The following is a 23,277-nucleotide window of genomic DNA, read 5'->3' as shown; positions in this document are numbered from 1 at the left end:
GGATCTTTGCGCTCACATGGATTATTGAAATTGGCAATTGAATACGATAACGTTCTAGATTTTATTGAAAAACTTTGATTCAAAACAAATCAATTAAAAAAAAAAATTTATTTTTTGAGTTTGATCCATAGTTTTGAAAATGAACATTAACCAAACTCTTAAATATAAAATTGAATTCCAATAGTGAAAATTAACCTTTTTTTCTTTAAATTTCTTTTCAAATTTCTTAAAAATTGTTTCCTCTAATAAAATCTTGTGGCATTTGATTATGCGTTTAATAAGAGAAAACTCATATTTAAAAAAGAAAAAAATTAACATCTATAATACCCTTGGTATAAAGGATATGCGTTTAGAAGAACTAAGGGTATTATAAGTACGTTCTCATTTCAAATGTCGGGTTTGTTGAGTAAAGAAGTTGATAAGATAGGGGAGTTTTTGTAATAAAAGTAAAAGAGATAATAGGTCTGTTATGTAAATCTCTCAAAATAAGATTAGGATAAATCCTAATGTATTTATTTTAAAAAAGACTCGTGAAAAAACTGACGCCCCCTTCTGACAGACGCTTCCTATGACCCATCATAGAACCGTAGATCATTTGCCTCGTGATATAAAAATCATAAATCTTTTTCTTTTGTATCCCAAGGAATTTGATCTACGGTTCTGTGATGGGGCGTATGGGGGCGTTTGTCAAAGGGGTGCGTCATTTTATCACGGTTCTGTTTTTTTTATTTATTTTTTAAATCTCAGTTTATCCTTCTGAATGAAGGAGTTCAAAAGATATAAAACCAGTCCACTCTCCTCACTCCTCAGTCCTCACTGCTTAACAGACCTATAACTCCCACTCTCCAAACACAGCGTAAAAGAAGGGAAAAAAAAAAAAAAATGCGACTTGTGCTTGTGCTTCTTCTCCTTCTCTTCAACTTGTTGAACCACCAAGTCTCGGCTAGACCAACACACGTGCCAGAATACCTCGCACTACTGTCTCTGAAAACCGCCATTACAGACGACCCAGGAGCCTCCCTTCAGAATTGGAACATCTCCACAAGTCACTGCAAATGGACAGGAGTTTCATGCAATGCGTATCACCGAATCATCTCTCTCGACCTCTCCAACATGAATCTCTCCGGCATTTTATCGCCGGACATTGGTCATCTCCGAAACCTCCTCAACCTTTCCGTTGCTGCAAACTCTATTTCCGGCCAAATCCCCCTCGAAATCTCTCACATCTCAGGTCTCCGATATTTAAACCTCTCGAATAACGGTTTTAACGGTACTTTCCCATCACAGCTCTCTCGTCTCAAGTACTTAGAAGTTTTCGATTTGTATAACAATAATATGACCGGATTTCTGCCTGTTGAGGTCACGGAGATGTCGAATCTCCGGCATCTTCACCTTGGTGGGAACTATTTTTCCGGCAGTATACCACCGGAGTACGGTCGTTGGGGTTTTCTTGAGTATTTGGCGGTTTCTGGAAACGAGCTTGTTGGTATAATACCGCCGGAGATTGGTAACCTAACGAAACTTCAGCAACTCTATATTGGTTACTACAATAGCTATGATGGCGGTATTCCGGCAGAGATCGGAAATCTGACGAGTTTGGTTCGATTAGATATGGCGAACTGTGGACTTTCCGGTGAGGTTCCGCCTGAGATCGGAAAGCTTCAGAATCTCGATACGTTGTTTCTCCAGGTGAATGGACTTTCAGGTGGGCTTACGCCGGAGTTAGGGATGCTTAAGAGCTTGAGATCCATGGATCTGTCGAACAATGTGTTTTCTGGAGAAATTCCTCAAGAGTTCTCAGATCTAAAGAATTTGACGCTTTTGAATCTGTTTAGGAACAAATTACACGGTTCGATTCCAGATTTCATTGGAGATTTACCCGAATTAGAAGTTTTACAGTTGTGGGAGAACAATTTTACTGGAAGCATTCCTCAAAATCTTGGAAAAAACGGGAAATTTCAGTTTCTTGATCTGTCCTCGAATAAACTAACTGGAAATCTCCCGCCAGATCTGTGTTTTGGAAATCGGCTTGAAATTTTGATCCTTTTGGGGAACTTTTTGTTTGGTCCGATTCCAGAATCTCTTGGGAGATGCGAATCATTGAGTCGGATTCGAATGGGAGAGAATTTTCTCAATGGTTCGATCCCTAAAGGACTGTTCGGGTTGCCGAATCTTGCTCAGGTCGAGCTTCAAGACAACTACATTGCTGGTAGTTTTCCAGATTCGGATTTGAGCTCTGTGAATCTTGGACAGATTAGTCTTTCAAATAATCAACTTCGAGGAACTCTTCCGCCATCAATTGGAAACTTCTCTGGAGTTCAGAAGCTACTTCTCGATGGGAATTTTTTCTCTGGTCCGATACCGACAGAAATCGGGAAGTTACAACAGCTGGCAAAGATGGATTTCAGTAACAATAAGTTTTCGGGGCCAATTGTGCCAGAGATCAGCCAATGCAAGTTGCTTACATTCGTCGATCTTAGCCGAAATGAGCTTTCGGGTGAGATTCCAATGGAGATTACTGGTATGAGAATCTTGAATTACTTGAATCTATCAAGGAATCATTTCATCGGGAGCATTCCATCGTCGATTTCCACTATGCAGAGCTTGACTTCTGTTGATTTCTCATACAACAATCTGTCTGGTTTGGTTCCTGGGACTGGTCAATTCAGTTACTTCAACTCAACTTCATTCCTCGGAAACTCCGAACTCTGTGGTCCATACTTGGGACCGTGCAAGTTTGGGGCTGCCGATAGTACCCACCAAGTCCATGTCAAAGGCCCATTCTCTTCGTCGTTGAAACTTCTCCTCGTAATTGGCCTTCTTGTCTGCTCGATTGCATTCGCCATTGCTGCAATCATCAAAGCTCGATCGTTGAAGAAGGCATGCAAGTCCCGATCATGGAAACTGACCGCATTCCAACGGTTGGATTTTACGTGTGATGATGTATTGGAATGCTTGAAAGAAGATAACATTATCGGTAAAGGGGGTGCTGGGATTGTTTTCAAAGGTGTGATGCCTAATGGTGACCTCGTTGCCGTGAAAAGGCTTCCAGTAATGAGTAGGGGCTCTTCTCATGACCACGGATTCAATGCGGAGATACAGACTTTGGGAAGGATCAGACATCGTCACATTGTGAGATTATTAGGGTTTTGTTCAAACCATGAAACAAACCTTCTTGTTTATGAGTACATGCCGAATGGGAGCTTAGGCGAGGTTCTTCATGGCAAGAAGGGCGGTCATTTGCATTGGGACACAAGATATAAGATTGCTGTGGAGTCCGCCAAGGGGCTTTGTTATCTCCATCACGATTGTTCACCATTGATCCTTCACCGTGATGTGAAATCGAATAACATCCTTCTCGATTCCAACTTTGAAGCTCATGTCGCAGATTTTGGGCTTGCCAAGTTTCTGCAGGATTCGGGCACTTCGGAATGCATGTCTGCCATTGCTGGTTCTTATGGGTACATCGCCCCAGGTAAAATACAACATAAAGCTTGTTTCCAAAATTTAATTCTGAGTTATAATTATGGTTTTAGGAAATTATCGTGCATGCCTCTTTAATATTTATTTTCTTTTGGTTTATTCGAAGTTAAGAAATTCCTTTGACGTCTGAGACATTTAGATTAATTGAAGGATACCTTATTTGTAAAAGATTTAGCAGTGAAAGTGCACGTTAGAACTTGGTACTACCACTAAATTTGATCTGGAACTCTCATTCTTGAATTAACTTTGTTCTGTTATTAGTTTAAATGGGTTGTAATTCTACCTCCTTTACCTTGTATTTGAATAAATATGATTTAATAGAATAATCTATTATGTAGTACTATTTTTTTTATTGTAATTTTTCTTTCAAGCTGTTTGATCTTAATTTCCTATCAAATGTGACTTGCAGAGTATGCCTACACACTAAAGGTCGATGAGAAGAGTGATGTTTACAGCTTTGGTGTAGTTCTTTTAGAATTGGTGAGTGGCAGAAAACCAGTTGGGGAATTCGGAGATGGGGTCGACATTGTCCAATGGGTTAGAAAGATGACCGATTCGAAGAAAGAAGGGGTGCTAAAGATCCTTGATACAAGACTCTCCTCCGTTCCCTTTCATGAAGTGATGCACGTCTTCTACGTTGCAATGCTTTGTGTAGAAGAACAGAGCATCCAACGTCCCACAATGCGTGAAGTCGTTCAAATCCTAACAGAGTTGCCAAAACCACCAACAAATTCAAAACAGGGTGGCTCAACTATCACCGAGTCCTTACCACCAAAGTCTGCTACTACTGTAGAAACTGCCTCAACAGCTATTAAGGAAACAAAAGAGCAGCAACAGCAGTCACCACCACCTGATCTCCTTAGCATTTGAGATAGATATATGAGGATCTTCTTGTTGTATTTCTTTGAATTGGGTCGGATTTGTTTTATGTTCTTGGTTTTCTCCTGCTCTTTAAGTTTGAGTAGTGGTTAAAAGCTTTCTGTACAGTAAAAGGTTTTGGTGGGTAGTGAGGGGGTCTCAATGTAAACGTCAGTTAAGTTGGGTTTGATTAATGAGAATGAAACTTACTTGAGGTTCTGTTTATGATACATTGAGAAACAAGTCAATGGAAGCACTAAACAATAAAGGCTATAAATAGACAGACTGCCACTTAAAAAGAGAAACAAGTTCTAATTGTTGGTCTTCAATAATAACTTCTCTTCGAAAGCACAACAGGAGAGTGAGATCTACCAAATAGAGAACATTTTCCAATTGTGCAGGTGATTTTTATTTCGACACCTTGAGATCATCAATGAATGAGTCTTGACCTATTGTTGCAACTCTCATCATTAATTGATGTCGTTTTGGAGCATTGGTGTGTTATCCACCAAGGGTTCTCATGCAACCATGGTTTTAAAAATCGTTTTGACGTCTCGTCTCATCCATGAACGGGATGAGTTTTTCGATATGTTTGAGTCATCTTATTCAACAATGAGAAAAATGGGAATCATGGTTTTAAATCTTGTAGGATAAGTTTGACTTGTCTACCTGTCTTGGTGGTGGATGATACTGAGATGTATCGAACAAGTTGTCTCGGTCTTGGTAAATAGATAAAAGGCATTTGACTGTTTTATGTATAGTGGCTTGTGATCTTTACTGTTGTAATTTGCTTAAGAATATCCATGTTTGATCAGAATCTCTCATTCATGAAGTAGCGCACTGTCGAACCGAATAAATTATCTATGTTTATGTTTGATTATTGTTTTCTCTGTTACATCACTTTGGTGTCGTTTTGCTTATGCCACAAAGATTCATATCAAACTAAAGGTGAACAAGAAATTGAGATGGCTCAGTTCTTTTAAAGAATTAAGTATGGTATCTCAAGATAGCCTATCTATATGATTCCTCTTCTCAAACGAAATAACAGATAAACAATGATAAAAATCGAGGAAACAAGCAAAGATGGATCCCGGAGATTGTGGAATCAGTCATAGGAGAAATGCAGCGGAAGGGAACTAATAAAATGGAGATTTCAAAATTGATAATTTTATCAAAGATAAGGTAAACCATTTTTGATTATTTTTCATATTAATCGACTTGCTGACTTAAGCATCCAAGACTCTTTCGAATGACCCCAACACACAAATGCCCTCCCCAAGTGATGATAAAGAGTTCGCTCATCGATTATCTCAAGATGAAAGATCACTTGAAGATTATTAATTTGAACTACATTGGCATTTTAGATAGAAAAATAAGAAAATTTTACAACAACGCCAACATGTCCAAAAATAATTTCGACACCAAGTCATGTAGGTCAAAAAAATTAATTACTCGAACAACAGAAAAAAGGTCATTTTTCATTTTTAGATTTAGACTTTAAATTTGGGAATTCTGCTTTAATTAGAAAAAAAAAAGTTTTTTTTTAAATTTATATAATAGGTGAAAGCAAAAGAATCAAGAGGGCTGAGGTGTTATTTGGCAAACAGGCAATTCATGTGGGCCCAAGGACCTTAATAAGAGTGGGAGCATGACTGAGTTAGTCACGCTAGCCAAACAATTTAAAAAGAATCCATCATTGTAGATTCGAGGCGCTTATGGACATTCTTACTGAAGAGCATGACAAGACCACCTGGATTGTTGTCGTTGCCACATAGGATTCTTTGTTTGATTTATGCTGACATGCTGACGTGGAGTGAGTGGTACTGTATGATTTACCCTTTTTTTTGTTTTTTCATTTTGTTTTCTTCGTTGAATCTTTCTCCTTTTTCTGTAAGCCTAGTGATGCTGTCGTATCTCTTTGGGCTTCCTGTCTCTCAACGTACACCATAAACCCTCCACTCAAGTAACCTAACATGTGAGTTTTCCTTTCCTGTACAAGTTTGGGTCTACAGTTTTTAGGGAAATTTTTCCTATACTTTATTTTTTTCAAAAGTTTTATACTAATTATTTCCCCGCTCTTTTATTCATGCTCAATCATATAGACTAAAATCATAATAAGGGTCGTGAGCTCATATCTTAGTCTTCAAAAACTTGGACGGGTTAAAGGATCAATTTAAGTTCAATCCAAGTTGTAGAATCCTCAACTCAACTCAACTCAACGTTAGAGTTCATTAATAAAAACTCAATCTGAGATTAAACTTCTAAAATCGGATTGAGTTCGGGTTAGAAGTTCAATCTCGGGTTAGCCCAAATTAGGTAATTTTGGTCGGATTGGATAGGTTAGACTCATTGAGCAAGTCTAATTTTATTTTAATCAACACATAAATTTTATTTTATATCTTAAAAAATAAATACAATAAAAAAAAATCACTAGTAAATAAAAAATTACACACAACATTCAAATCTATTAATTTTTATATTATAATTTTTTTCCCTTAATTTTACAAATATATTAAGAAAATTAATATATATTTTTAAAATATAAATAAAAATAGTTATATGTAAATATATAGCATTGGGTTCGGGTTGAATTAGATTGCTTGGAGCCTCAACCTGAATTCAATTTGAATTGAGATTTTCTAGTATTGGCTCAACTCATTTTCCATATAACCCAACCCAAACTCACCCATCAATTAGGTTGAGTTTGGACTAACCCACCCAAGTTGCAGCATGTGATAAAACTCCACAGTGAAAATGTAAAATGAAGATTTTAGTAGGAAAAGATCTATAAAGTTACCTTTAAAGTGACAAACCACTTTATAAATGTATAAAATTATGGAGTCGAAAGCATAAAAATAAATAAAGTGGAGGTTAGCAAATCAAACCCCCTTTATATTATTTGGTAAGACTGTCTAAGATTCAATGAATAAGCTGTTCTTTGTCGTTTTACTTCTTTAATATGGCTTTTTTGCCTCTTTAAAAAAGGAAATGTTCTCTAAACAAATATCAAAATCTTGGAAAAAGTTAGCTAAATTGCTTACAAAGAGAGAGTGGATTCAACGAAAAGATGTTGTCTCTTGAATGGTTTCTCCATAAAAGAGGTGGGTTTTGGGTAGAGAGACAAGTGCACATGTAGTTTAATGGTAATATATAGGACTTTACCACACATGCCTCCATTTGTTGTGATCGTGGGCCCATATTTATCACTTGCATTTAAAAATCTATGGTCGATTTCATTAAGTTCCAAATAGATTGGAATAATTAAAGATTGCACTTGGTACATTATTTATGTGAACTTCATTTATTTATTAGCATTAATTATTATTATTATTATTTTTACATTTGAAAAGAAATAGATTGATGATATCATGGTGTTTGTTAACGTTTAAAATTGCATTAAATATACCTTGAAAATAAGCATTAGAGAGTATTTTTGGTAGAAAAAAATTTTGACGGCATTTTTGGTAGGAAAATAAAGTTTGGAGGTGGACTTAATGCATTTGAACGTGTGCCCTCGGGGCATATATTAACAAAAACCCGATATCATGAATCATGGATGGACTCACTCATACGTTATAGGATTTCTTGGGATATGAGTGTCCTCAGGATTAGGGCTTAAAATTGGTCAGGTTTGAGTTGAATATGAGTATATTCATATCCATATCCGATTTTTTTATTAAGATCCAAATTTGTATCGAAGTTTGACTTAAATTCTATTAGTTAAAATTATATCCGAACCATTTTGCTTTCCCCAAACCTAGATTCGGATCTGACCTGACTAAATTACTTGATTCATGTTGGATAATTTCAGACCGTTCAAGTTTTTTGTTTGTTATATTTCTTTTCTAATTGATATACTATTCCATTTTTCCATTATAATTATTTTATTTTGTAAGAATTCATTATATTAAAGTATTGGTAGAAAGATATCTTGAAAAACATAAAAATATAATTTTCAAAGTAATATATCATCCATATCTAGGCGAATATATGGATAAATGCGTATCTGACCTAGATTTGACTCAGATCAAGGGATATCAATCCATAATCAACCCTTTTTTTATTCAAATATGCTCTAAGGAGCCAAACTAACTAAATTTGGATTCGGGTCACTTGAATTTCGAATAAAGTCCACCCCATTTTATGCCCTACTCAGGATTTCACCTTAGAACATGCCATATTTAACCCTGTTATTTGCGGGTGTTTGATTGTCACATTGTGAAGTGGGTGAACGTAAATTATCACAAAGTCTTGAAATAAGATTAGTGAAATGTTTTGAAATTTTGTTGATAAAATAGTGCAAAAAATCGTAAAACAGTCGTACTAACAATAAAAATTGAAATTGGTGAATGACCAAGAAATTGTATAAAATTATAAAATCAAAATCAAAATATTTGAGCCTTACCCAAATTTACTGCGTTAGAAAATTTCGAGTCCTTCAACATCTTTACAAGATCAAGGTACTTCGGCCCTGTTTTTGTTTGTTTTCCCCAGACGGGCCGGGTAAGATGGCTCAATTGACACGCGTTTGATGGGCCATATTACCTGAAGATTATTTAAGCCCACAATGCATTGGGTTTGTACATAGAAATTAAGCTTGAATTTTATTTAGGCTAGGTGGGGACAATGCCTGTCTACTAAGTGGGCTGGGCTTGCTCTGTGTTTGAGAGAGAGAGACCATTATTTATATTCGAATGAAGAACAAACAATGTTTTGGTTCTACCCCTATGTGTTCTTCTTCTGTCAATGTTTTGTGTTTATTGTGGTGAGCAATTCATATATAACGTGAAACAACAAAAATAACAGATCATGATGATGTCCCTAAGGCCCAAATTGTGCTGTTCCTCCACGAAAACATGACCCATTTAAGGACTGACCCAGATTCAGAAGTTTGGGAAGGGCCTAAAAAGATAATAGATTTGGTCTGACCCATATTTTGGTAGGCTGGGCTTGTACACGATGTTTTCTAATGTTAGCCCAGCCCGATTGCAAACTAGACTGGACTTGGCCCAGATTTCAGGTCCTATTTAAGGAGTGACCCAGATTCAGCCTGGTCTATCCATTGAGGCCGTATTCATGGCATGTGATCTAGCTGTCATGGTTTTAAAACTCGGTTTCGCATCTCCTCTCGTTCAGGCCCGATACCAAGTCGTCTCGGACGAGATTTCCGATACGTTTGAGACATCTTGTTTAAAATATCAAAAAATTGAATGTGAGGTATTAAATCTAGGTCACAAAAGTGACTTGTGAGATGGTCTCGTTTAGCTCCGATATCGAGTTAACTTGGGCAATATGTCTCGGTCTCAGATGAGTTTTAAAATCATTAGCTGTCATGGTCAAATAAGATGGTATAACTTTGAAAGGAAAAAAAGGAGTGGACTTGATAAATATTTCTGATTTGGCTTAGCGACAAGAATTTTTGACTCACAGAAAAATCAATCTAGAATTTCAAAGAATATCTCGATGACTAATCGCACGAAACCTAACGAGGGTAGGAGCCAATGGTCCAACCACTAATGCAAATAGGAAACCTGTATTTTAAAAATCAAAGTGATCTAGTGGTCCAACCAGATTCAACTAGATTTTGTAATAAAATCAATTTGATCAGTGAACATTGGATTTTGAGAATGTTATTTTTCTATTAAAATAAATGAAGGTAATCTAATAAAAAAGTATACAAAACCATACATAATTATAATCTTCTAATAAATATGAATTAATCTTTACCAATTCGATAATTATTGGTTTGGTTTTTAAAACTTAAGTACAACTCTACTGCACAAGTTAGGACTAACTACTTGATATAGCGTTGTGGTACTCTAAATATGGTCAAATGGGTCATGGGGTGGCACTTTCAAAAAATTTAGGTATGGCAAGATGTTGATGGGTAACGACTCCAAAAATTCGATAATGAGAGTTGGGTGATGTTTGACGAAACTGGTCAAAGAACTTTGAGATGTTAACATCTATCAAGACACAAGAAACTAAATTTTTCTTTGGGCGGTCGATTGATTATCCACTAACCTAAGGAATCAAGGTTAGGTTTTCCAAATTTGAGATTGATGCATTCGACCTTTTAAACTCTTTCGTGCTCGGTTTACAACCTACAGCCAATCCCCGATCAAAGATATACACCACAACTACGAACGTGAAAAAGGGGTTCCGTAAAAATAACGTTAATCCCCCCCCCCAACGCCACCAATCGTCCTGTGATGTAATTACTGCTTGTCAAAGGCGTGTCATGTTAATTAACTGGAATCATATAAAAACTAATGAAAATAATGTTTTTTTTTAAAGAATCTTTATCGGTCGAAAAGGAGTTCAGATTACAATAGTTGATGGCAGGATTACAATAGAAAATGTTCTTAAGCTTTTAGTACTTTGGGGTGAGAAAGTAGGTGAGGAGAGCTCTGTATTCAAGTTTTTAGGGTGAGTGAACATGTGCACATGGTAACATAACTAAAGAATTTAGTAAAGTGTGATAAATTTGAGAATCCAACTCAAAATCAATTGGCAATGAGTGGAGAGGCCCAAGAGCTTATAAGGAGAGAGAGAGAAACTAATGTGGGACTAAACTCAACCCCCCCCCCCCCCCCCCCTGACATGTGTGAGTCAGATTGAGCCAAAGCACATAGAGATATGAACTGAGTGACATGAAAGAAAGAAAGACCTGCTCTGATACCATAATAATTTTAGGGGTCCAACTCAAAATTGGCTACAAGTGGAGAGACGCATGAGCTTATAAGGAAAGAGACAGGACTATGAGTGTCCGATGTGAAACTAAACTCAATAAAGTGTTTTTAAATTATGCAACAATAATCCAAGTGATATTGCAATTCTGAATAAGGGAGAAAAAAAAAAAACTATTGTTAGGATGGTGATATCACATATAAGTTGATCATAAGTCATAAGTTTTTTTTTAAATTTTTTTAAAGGTGATTTAGACATGCCCCTCTACATTTTGCTCAATATTAGAGATACCCTCTTGGCTTTTCAAGTTGATGATATGCCCCCTTGACAAAAATATTCTCTGAGTGAGTGAAGTAAATGACTTAAATGCCCTCATCTTCGACTGTTGGTAGAAAAACCCTTCATTTCAACATTAGGGTAAAGGATTTTACAACTTCAATTAAATCTAAGATTTTACCTTCTCCAACCTTTAAACCTCAATATCATATGATTTTTGGAGAAGTACAATGGTCACTTTTCCAAAAATTAGGCTTCTTCAACCTTTTTAACTAAAATATTTTATCATTGTCTTTAATCTGAAAGTTCTGCCTACTTTAACCTATAAACCTCTTGTAGAAATATCAAGAGTTTTCTACAAGAGGTTAAGGTGAAGTTGAAATAATGTATTGAAGACGGAAATTAATAGGTTAGAAATAATTTCTCAAAGGTCAAAGAGCTTGAAGATAGAATTTTGGGAGAAAAATAAAAGGTTTTTCGTTAAAAACTTTGAAGATGAGTGATTTTTTTTAGGAAAAAAAATACTCAAGGGTTGAAAAGCTAAAAAATGATGGATGTTTAGGAGAAAAACCAAGGATTTTTCTAATAAAAAAAATTTGAAGATGACAAATTTTCAAGGAAAAAAGTCGGAGTTTTGACTTGATGTTAAAATTTAAAAAAAATCTACTTCCCAACTACAAATATAAAGGGAAGCCAAAAAGACTAAAAGATTTTATCTATATATGTATTTTTATGAAATTGAGTATAGTAAAAATAATTATTAAAATATATTCGGATCTAATATTTTAAGGAGTGGATTGGGGTAGATCTGAATCTAATCCAAAATTATTTTGGATCTAAGGTTCCAATATGAAACCATCCAAAAATCCAATTTTTTATATTTTTTTTTCAGATCAAATTGGTTCAAACATCAGGTATATTTCGGATCATTGCCAACCCTAGACCTAGGTATGATTTACACTTAGCACTCCACGTTTTGTGTGTGAGATAAAAGTAAATGACTTAAACACCCTCATCTTCAAATCTTCAAATTGATTACAAGCCCCCTTGACTTGGGTCTTGTACGATATCTCAATGATGGTGATGGGTAGGTGAGGGAAATACATTGAATCATGGCATTTGAACTCATACCTAATCAGACAAAACAATTGTGGTGTCCCTCATATCACCCTCACGTTGCGAAAATGTAATATGAGGAGTCAATCACGGCAGCAGGACCAAGCTCTGCCACGTATGCACTTTTTTCATCATTATTCCAACTTGTCGTCTCTTTATATCTTAACCGTTGGATGTTGCTCTCAAATCACGAGGCACCAAACAACAATATGATCATACATTCATACTAATACTTATATTTCAGAAATTCTAAAAATAGTGGATATCATGTATTCAAGAGTATTCAACCATATGCTGATTGATCATTTTTAAACCAGCGTGATTTGGTCATAACTTGCATTTTTTTTTTATTCCAACTAAGAAGCTATAAAACTTGAAAAACAACTCGATAAAAATATATATTAACATGTACATAAAACAACGAAAATTATAAAAATTAGATCTTATGAAGAAGCTCAAACTCTTGATTCGAGAGTTCAAAAACCCTAGTTAACCATGTGTCGAGATTGGAAGTTCCAAAAGGTGTATATATATATGGGTGGTGTTCAAGGGCCAACTTTTTGGCAAAACATTTTTCAAAAGATGGGTTAGAGGTTTTGGAATGGGCTGATTTTTGGTGAGGATGATCTCTACGGTGAGGAGATCATCCTCACCAAAAATCTGCCCATTCCAAAACTTCTAACCTATGTTTACAAGTTGAAAAATCGTGGACCGTCCATTTTTTATAAACTGTTTTTGATGGGGTTAGAAGTTTTGGAATGGGCTGATTTTTGGTGATGATGATCTCCTCACCGTAGAGATTATCCTCACCAAAAATCAGCCCATTCCAAAACTTCTAACTCATGTTTTGAAAAATGTTTTGCCAAAAAGTTTGCCATTGAACGCTACCCTATATATATATATATAAAGATCGAGAAGAAATACAAGTAAAGATAGAGAATTCTAATCTAAAAACTTTGTTGATAGACTAAATTTTTAATTGAGTTAATCGTTAGCATGCAATAGTAGGACAATGAAACTAAAGTTTGAGATTCAAATTGAAGATAGGAGATTAATTAAAAAAAGAATTTTTAGATTCTAAATATTTAAAAATAATTTTTAATAATTTAAAATAATAATAGTATTTACTTTTTCTCCACAAAATATTAAATACAAGGATATAACGTAGTCGAGTTTTTTATCTAACCTAGTACATTAGCGAGATGATGGTCGAGTTGATGAGTTACTTAACAATTTTTTGAAATGACTTGAAGGATTTGTTGCACCGCATTGGAGGCAAGTAAGTTTGAAAACCAACCTAATTGGATCTATGCACCAAGCCTTAAACTCACCTCCTACATGGCATTATACCTAAATCAACTGTGTGGTGACACATGTCCCTAGATTTTAGTTATAAAATCACATCTCAAAGATTGAGAGAGGGTTCAAAACTTGAATTCTTCTTCAAAGAATACACTCTCACTACCCTTCATCCTCATCAACGTTACCATTTATCATCTTCTCCAATTTCTAACTCATTTTCATTGATATTGACTTAAACTTTGGATGACCTTTGATAGGTATCACGTCGAGGTCTCATTCTTACCTACTACCATTTCTGAAGTAGGAACAACGTAGAGACCTTAAAACCATCGTCAATAGAAGAGGTAGACCATTAGATTAAGATCAAACTTTTCATCAGAGGCCAATTCACATCTTGAAGAATGGAAGCCTAAAAAGCTTTCCACATTGATCATCTTTTCCGATAAACAACGATCAACTCTTCATCTTTCTAGGTAGATAGTATTTATCTCTCTCCAATCTTCAACTTGTGAGCCATAAATTATTTATTTTACTCTCAAGAATCCACTATCTTCAAGCATATCAACTCAGGCGAATGTTACGACGGCCATACTAAGTCCATCTATCTCTCTCTCTTTCTCTCTCTCATCTGCAACTTCTATCAAATAACCATTGATTTCGTTCTTAAAATACATCACCTTCGATCAATGTTTGTAATCCCAAATCCCATGTTTTTATACTTCCCTCAACGATCTCTCACTCAGGTTTGAAAAATGAACTAGATTGAAGATGACTGATTTTTAGAGAAAAAAATCTAAGGTTTTTAATTGCAGGGTTGAAGACATTGGCATTCGATGAAGGCGTGGGTATTATGATCATTTTCTTAATTGAACATATCATATATTTTTAAATATCTGATAAACTTAGTGGATTTGAATTTGGTTAGAATTTCATAACATTTGATCAGCTTTGGATTTGAATTCAAATTCAAATTTATATACCTTTAATTTTTTTTTTTATAGATATACTTGTATCTTATTCAATTGATATTCATTGACACCCTAGTGTTGATGTAGTGGTGTGCATCTCGGTGAAAGCATCTATGGATCAGTGTGCACCTCCCCATTAACAATGTGTGAAACGATGTCCATGTTGATATCACTCCTCACGAACTCTAGATTTTTTCACTTGTATATCGAGGAAAAACACATCCACATTAGAGCAACATCCTAAGAAGTGAGTTCACCATTTTTTCATGGATGAATGATTCACTTCACGCATAAGGTTGACACGTGGCATTTAACAATTGAGTGCTAATAATATGACGTACTTTTGGCGTACATACCTGACATACCCTAATGTGGAAGCACATAACTTATTTAAAAAAAAAAAAAAGAGAAAAAGATAGTTTTTCGCTCTTGCCCATAGTGAAAAAAAAGAAACTTTCAAATCTAATAATTGTGTGACATTTAAAATCATGATTCGATGAAATGGGATTGTAAAGGATAAAATTATATGAACTTAAAAAAATGGAAAAAAAAAAAAGTTATTTTTCACCGTTGAATTTTATTTTTAAATTTAAATGCTCGATAGCAATCCGTTTTAAACACCTTGGATCAAGCTCGAAAAACAATTGTTTTATATATATATATATATATATTATATATATATATATATATATATTATATATATATATATATATTTTGAATATGAATATTTTCCTGAAATCTAGATGTCTATGTTGTTGGATTGTCAATGTGATAATCAATGTGGGTCAGCAATCATTTTTAAGATTTGAAATCTAAAAAAATAAATATGTGTAAGAGAAAAATTTTGTCTTTGTTTTTTTTAATAAATTATGTACTTCCATGTCAGCGTGCGTTGGTACGTATGTCAAAAGTACATTAAATTATCAACTCTCTTTACATTTCTCTTATTTTAGTCATGAGTGCTGATAATATGATGAACTTTTGGTGGATGCACGCTATTGTGGAAGCACATAACTTATTTAAAAGAAAAAAAAATGTTTCTCTCTTACCTGATTTCTGTTCAAATATTTATTTTTTTGGATTTCAAATCTTATAAAGGATCATTGGGCTCATATTGATCATCTCATTGACAATCCAACAATACAAACATTTAGATTTCATAAAAATATTCATATTAAAAAAAAAAAAAAAATTTAAAAATTATTTTTTAAATTTGATCCATAATGTTTAAATGAATATCTATCGAACACCCAAATTTAAAAATAAAATTTAATTTTAAAAAATAATTATTTTATTTATTTATTATAAAGTTGAAAGAATTTTATCCACCTCAAGACCATTTCATTGGATACGATTTTGAATGTGACTAATTGGATACGATTTTGAATGTGACAAAGTGATCAGATATAGAATTTTTTATTTTTTATTTTTTTAACTATAGCCAAGAAAGAGAACTTTTTCTTTTTCTCTTTTTTACTTGTGTAGGAAGTTAAATGCTTTCAAGTCAGCGTGCGTCTATTCCATCCATCCATCAAAAAGTCCATCAAATTATCAACACTCTTCAGTCATAGAATAATGCTGGGGTGACTCAAACTGAGATATAAAAGGTAACAAAATGATATGATATCGCACACATTACTGTAGATTTTTTTCTGTGAGATAGGAATGAAAAGCATCGATAGATATGTGTGCGCCACCAAATCATTTTTGCCACCTTTGTGGCTCCGTTTATGTCATTCCAGCATTTTCCTTAGTCATATTCCCAATTCCATGTGCCACGTGGAAAGAAAACATACTATACTATGCAATAACCAATGTAGAGTAACCGGCCATCCCCTACGTGGCGCCCACACAGGTGTAAGAGACAGAATGTCTTTTGACTTTGAGTCACGTTAAATAAAAAAAATTAAAAACCCACGTGAGATTTGCTAATACTGAAGTTTCCAACTTCCAACGTCATGTTAAATTCCGCCGCCGCCTCTCTTGGCCTCTTTTGGTCTTGGACTTGGAGTCTTCCTTTCACACGAGTCAGACTTTGATGCAATCAATCCGCTTCAAATTTTGAACAAACCCTCATCGTATAAGACACGTGTCTCTTTGTATTTTATTTTACCCTATATTTAGTCAATATTTAGAATACCTTCCTAAAAAATGCCACGTGTAACTAAAAGACTGGGTTTCTTCGAAATTTTGAAGCGTTCACACAAACCTTAGTCTCGAGGCTCTCTCTCTTCTCCTCTCTGTGTTAGGATACACAGAAGTCTCTGCTCTCTTCTCTCACCAAATATGCCATTGAAGGCTACTCTTTTCCCTTCTATGAACTCCCTGATATTTCATATACTCTTTCTTCTCTGTTTCCTTCAGCCATTACCCTGCATTCTATCTAATGACCTTCAAATCTTACAAAAATTACAATCCGCCCTACAGAAATCCAATGCAGATGTGTTTCATTCATGGAATTCGACTAATTCTCCCTGCAGTTTCTCCGGAATTCTCTGCAATTCTAACAATTCGGTAACGCAAATCGATCTTTCTCAAAATCGATTGTTTGGAATTCTTCCTTTCGATTCGATCTGTGAGTTTGAATCGCTGCAGAGATTAAATCTTAGCTCCAATTTCTTATACGGAACCATTGTTACTGAAGATTTGAAGAACTGTTCTAAATTACAGTACTTGGATCTTTCTAAGAATTCGTTTTCTGGAAATTTACCGAATTTTTCCTCATTGATTGGATTGAAAGATTTGCGTTTGGATGATAACAGATTCTCTGGAATTTTTCCTTGGAGATCTCTTGAAAACTTGACGAATCTTGTTTATTTGAGTATCGGTGATAATCCATTCGATAGAAGTCCGTTTCCATTGGAGGTTTTGAAGTTTGATAAGCTTTACTGGCTTTATCTCTCTAATTGCAGTCTCGAAGGGAGAATTCCAGCAGAGATTGGAAATCTTACGGATCTGATCAATCTAGAGCTCTCAGGTAATTATCTATTCGGCGAGATTCCTGAAAATATCGCGAAGCTTCGGAATCTATGGCAGCTTGAGCTGTATGAAAATTATCTAACTGGAAAACTTCCGATCGGATTCGGAAACCTCACGAACTTGGAGCGATTCGATGCGTCGAGCAACAATCTGGAAGGCGATCTCTCTGAATTGAAGTCATTGACGAAGATCGTCAGTCTGCAACTCTTTGAGAATCGATTATCAGGAGAGATACCGAAGGAATTTGGGGATTTCAAGCATCTTTCAGGCCTCTCGCTTTACAAAAACAAGCTTACAGGTATTCTGCCTCAAACTCTTGGATCTTGGTCTGATTTCGATTTCATCGAAGTCTCTGAGAATTTTTTAACAGGTCCGATTCCGCCGAATATGTGTCAAAGAGGAAAGATGACGGAAATACTAATCGTTCAAAATAAATTCACTGGAAGTATTCCAGTGAATTATGTCAATTGTTCGTCTCTAAAACGTTTACGAGTGAGCAACAACTCACTTTCTGGAAGCATACCTGAAGGCATTTGGGGTTTGCCGAATCTGGATTTCATCGATCTTGAAATGAACCAATTCGTAGGTCCGATAACATCTGATATCGCGAATGCAAAGTTGCTCACTCAGTTACGAATCGCAAACAATCGTTTCTCAGAAGAATTACCATCTGAAATCACAAAAGCGTCATCTCTGGTTTTCATTGACGTTAGCTTTAATCAATTTTCAGGCAAAATTCCATTAAGTATTGGAGATTTGAAGCAACTCAATAATCTCTATTTGCAGGAAAACATGTTTTCTGGTACTCTACCAGACTCTTTGGGATCATGTACTTATCTTAACATCATAAACATCGCCGCAAATAGAATCTCCGGTCAAATTCCATCGAGTATAGGCGACTTACCTAGTCTCAATTCTTTAAACCTTTCGAGAAATCAATTTTCCGGTCATATTCCAGCTAGTTTATCAAATCTAAAGCTCAGCCTACTCGATCTATCAAACAACCGGTTAACCGGTGCTATACCACAATCTCTTTCGGTGCAAGTGAATAAAGGTAGTTTTGACGGAAATCTTGGATTATGTAGTCCGAGAAGCCGATACTTCCGGCAGTGTTCGTCAGATTCCAGCTTGTCAAGCCATTTTCGGACAATTATATCTTGCCTCCTCACTGGAACAACTGTGCTGCTGGTGTCGCTTGTTTGCCTAATTTTTATTAAGAAAAGACAAAGAAATCAGAAATGTTCGGTGAAGGCAGATTCTTGGGACGTAAAATCTTTCCGTAAATTGAGTTTCACTGAGCAAGAAATATTGAATTCAATCAAACAAGAGAATTTAATCGGGAAAGGTGGTTCAGGAAATGTTTATAAAGTTGTTCTGGAAAATGGGAAAGAGTTCGCCGTGAAACACATATGGAAGTCAGACTCCAGCAGCCGAAAAGGTAATCAGAGTAGTACCCCAATGCTGAAGAAGAGCTCAGAAAAATTGCCGGAATTTGACGCAGAGGTGGTGGCGTTGAGCTCAATACGACATGTGAACGTGGTCAAGCTGTACTGCAGCATTACAAGCGAGGATTCATGTTTCTTGGTATATGAGTACTTGCCAAGAGGAAGCTTATGGGATCAATTGCACATGTGTGGTAATACGGAGCTCAATTGGGAAAAAAGGTATCAGATTGCGGTGGGGGCTGCGAAGGGGTTGGAGTATCTGCATCATGGGTGCGAGAGGCCAGTGGTGCATCGTGACGTGAAGTCCAGTAATATATTGTTGGACGAGTTCTTCAAGCCTTGTATTGCTGATTTTGGGCTCGCGAAGATTGTACATGACAATGGAGGAATGGATTCGACACATGTTGTCGCAGGAACGCACGGCTATATCGCACCTGGTATGTTCTTCTATATTAATAATTGAATTACTTGTTGTGATAGATGTCTCTTACTCTGCAGATTAAGGTAGGAATTACTCTTGTTGCTACTAATAGGGGATGTGGAGTTGGGGGCATTGCTCCCTAACTCCACATACTTGAACCGATCGAATATGGGTATTTGGATTTTTTTTAACGGGTATTTTGGGTGAAGGGATGAAGGGTTTACAATAACGAAAAAGTATTTCAACTGTTTTGGGTGCGGGGACTAAATATCTCTAGGATTTTAATTTAGTTAAGAATATAATAATTTGATTCAGATCACGTATATTTCTTGTGTGTTTTCTTTGTTCATTGTTCATTGTTTTTGTGTAATTTTTACTATTGCTAATTGTTTGGTTTTGTTGCAAATGAAGAATATGCATACACATCGAAAGTGAACGAGAAGAGTGATGTGTACAGTTTCGGAGTAGTTTTGATGGAATTAGTGACTGGAAGAAAGCCAATTGAGGCAGAATTTGGAGAGAACAAGGACATAGTATACTGGGTATGCAGTAGATTGGACTGCTGGGAGAGCATTGTGAGTGTGGTGGACTCGAGCATCCCAAAGGCCTTTAAAGAAGATGCAGTCAAGGTGTTGAGGATTGCTGTGCTCTGCACTTCTAGGCTTCCAGCACTAAGACCTTCCATGAGAAATGTTGTTCAAATGCTAGAGGTCACTGAACCTTTCAAATTCATCGACACCACTGTTAGTAAAGATAAAACGAATAAGTAAAGAAATCACAGTGAAGGCTCAAGCACATCTTTTATAAAACAGATTTTCTTTGCTTGAGGTGATCTTTACTTTTGATTTTCATCCAAATGGGGAGTAAAATAGGTGAGTAGGGTAACACGTACAATTTACTCTCCTTTTTTTTATCCACTTCTGTATTATATTATTTTCACTGGTTTGATTTCCCCAAAATAGAATTGTAATAAGAGGACCTTTTCTCCTGTTTTGGGCTTAAAACGTTTTAGCCAATGTAGGCATGACCCATTAATAGGGGTTGTGGCCTAGGTCAGTGCATATGAAGCATCAAGTGTTATTTAGCCAAGAAAACTAAATATTGTGTGTGAATGACTTCATGAATGGTAGGTCTCATAGATTTTTTGTACTTGTAACTTCTTCTGCAGATGCATAGGAACTTTTTAAGGAACATATTTCAGATTTCTATTCAGTCCAGATGAAGGTTGTGGCTTTTATAAGAGCCTACGAATTTATAGTGATCACTGCTCCACTCTCCGCTTCTCGCCCACCCTCAGCTCCAGTCATACCCGAGCAGACTACTTCAGTAGTCTAAAGAGAAGTAGCCTAATGTTCCTGTGAAATGGTAGCTCATCCATTTGCGAAGCTAGGAATTAAGTCTGATCTGTGTTTCTAGCCATTTGATCTGTTTTCATAATTATGAGCTTGGAGTTAATGCCATCTGCTTGTGTGGCTTCGCATGATTAAAATGTCCAAGTTTGGATTTGATAACTATTAGGTGGGATTCAATTCATTTTACTCAAAATAAATTCGGAAATTTTTTGAGAAATATGCAAATGATATATATATATATATATATATATATATATATATATATATATATATATATATATATATATATGGGTCCCATTCAGCACCAAACATTTTGGCCAACATTTTAGCCAACTATTTTTGTCCTACATGAGTTAGAAGTTTTGGAATGGGCTGATTTTTTGTGAGGATGATTTCTACGGTGAGAAGATCATCCTCACCAAAAATCAACCCATTCCAAAACTTCTAGCCCCATGTTTACAAGTTGAAAAATCGTGAACCGTCCATTGTTTGTAAACTATTTTTGATGGGGTTAGATGTTTTGGAATGAGCTGATTTTTGGTGATGATGATCTCCTCACCGTAGAGATCATTCTCACCAAAAATAAGCCAATTCCAAAACTTCTAACCCATGTTTTGAAAAATGTTTTGCCAAAATGTTTGGTGCCGAACATTTCCCTATATATATATATATATATATATATATATATATATATATATATATATATATTTTAAATTATTACTATCAAAAACCATATCTTGTTTTTGAGATTTATTTGTTTAAGAAAATAAAATTTGCGGGTAATGGGGAAAAATGTTATCATTGTAGAAACTCCAATTTGAACGGACCCAACTTGAAAAGGATTAAAAAATATGTATTTTTATAAGAAAAAAAAACTGTCAACCGGATTAAGGGCCAAAATTTTTAAAAAATACTTATTTTACTTCAAATAATAGCCTAGGCCCCTTTTGCTTGGACCATGGGCTAAGAACCTTCCCATATTGAACCATCACCACCTCACCTCTTAACCCAACGCAATCCCATAAGTACTCTAACCTAATCAAATCCAACCCAACCCTAAACCAACTCTAAATTCAATCCAACCTAAACCATTACTCAATCTCTAAGCCCATTGGACCTAAAACCTAACTCAAAACCATTATCTAAGCTTATATCTCAATCCAAGATCAAGGATCATAATCAATCGCCAATGATGATCAAAATGAGACACATGTTACCACCACAACCCACATCCCCAATCCATCTATCGATCCCGTCACCTTTCTCTAAAAAGTTAACTTACCCACATCTTAATCCACACCCATGTCATAACCTACCCTCATCATTCTCTCCAAATCCCTCATCACAAGCCACCCTCACACCCTTTCTTCCTAATTAACTTACCTAACATACATCCCCCAATACCTCTTTAACACATGTCACAATTTCCTCCATCTTTCTAAAAAAATCAACAATCACCCTTTTACACCCCCATTCTTTTAATTAAAATTCGTTTCATTTAACTTACCTAACATTCAATCCAAATGAGTTGAGAGATCCAACCCATTTGGATCAAAAGCTACCCATTTACACCCTTCCTAAAAATACCCTTCCATCACTCTTAATTTACACATCACATCATTATACTCCTTTTCACATTTTTCACTCTATCTTACCCTTAAAAGTCCCCTAAAAAATCCTACAAAACCCCCATATTCTCACCATAATTCCCCCAAAACTTAAACATCTTACCAAATCTCAATACTCTCTCTCTCTCTCTCTCTCTCTCATAACCTCTTCACTTATATCCATCAATCATAAAGAAGCTCACTTTGAAGATAAGACATAAGATCCAAAGGAAATCAAGTCAAGAAAGGTAGAGTAAGGATAAGAAAAATAAAGAGAAAATAAATTTTCTCTCTTTCTCCTTTCCACACTTTCTCCCCTTTTACTTCCCCCTCTTCTCTTTAATATTATTTTATGTTTATTTTAGCTCACCCTTAAGAAGTAATGTATACTCTCCCCTTCGATTCAATCAAAAGAGTAGGGGTTGAAAACTTTTTAAAAATATTTTCTCAAAAATTCCTATACTAATACACACACCACAAAAAGCTTGAGACTAAAGCCTTAGGCCATATTCCTATAGAATTGGGCCCTTAACTAAAAGATCTATATTTTGCTAAATTGCCCAAAGGTATGGGTCATAGAAGGGCCCCTTCCTTAATAAGGAAGCCTTTAATGGTTGAAATTGAAATCAAGCTCCCTCATGCTTGAGGGTACAAAATTGATTTTTTCGACTTTTATTTTATTTTACAACAATTGATCGAATCTAAGGTTACGACTAATAGTGGAGGGAGTAGGGTGCCTAACACCTTCCTTATTTCTTAATACGGACCCCTTACCTAGAT

At 35.5% G+C, this 23,277-nt stretch overlaps 2 protein-coding genes across 2 annotated transcripts; both read left to right on the top strand.

Annotated features, from left to right (window-relative positions):
• The first annotated feature begins 810 nt into the window (after positions 1 to 810).
• LOC147409398 (uncharacterized) lies at positions 811 to 4,566 on the top strand. The gene is made up of 2 exons (XM_086428474.1): positions 811 to 3,475; positions 3,893 to 4,566. The coding sequence occupies exons 1-2, from the start codon at positions 883 to 885 to the stop codon at positions 4,351 to 4,353; spliced, it is 3,054 nt and encodes a 1,017-aa protein (XP_086284600.1). The 5' UTR covers positions 811 to 882; the 3' UTR covers positions 4,354 to 4,566.
• A 12,317-nt stretch (positions 4,567 to 16,883) lies between these two features.
• LOC147409397 (receptor-like protein kinase 7) lies at positions 16,884 to 20,996 on the top strand. Its single transcript, XM_086428459.1, has 2 exons — positions 16,884 to 19,554; positions 19,950 to 20,996. The coding sequence occupies exons 1-2, from the start codon at positions 16,980 to 16,982 to the stop codon at positions 20,306 to 20,308; spliced, it is 2,934 nt and encodes a 977-aa protein (XP_086284585.1). The 5' UTR covers positions 16,884 to 16,979; the 3' UTR covers positions 20,309 to 20,996.
• The last annotated feature ends 2,281 nt before the right edge of the window (positions 20,997 to 23,277 follow it).

This window comes from Akebia trifoliata, chromosome 2 (assembly GCF_017979445.1).
Source record: "Akebia trifoliata isolate Shusen 1 chromosome 2, ASM1797944v1, whole genome shotgun sequence".
NCBI lineage: Eukaryota > Viridiplantae > Streptophyta > Magnoliopsida > Ranunculales > Lardizabalaceae > Akebia > Akebia trifoliata.
Note: the sequence above shows the minus strand (reverse complement) of the source record. Positions and strands in the feature narration are given on the sequence as shown.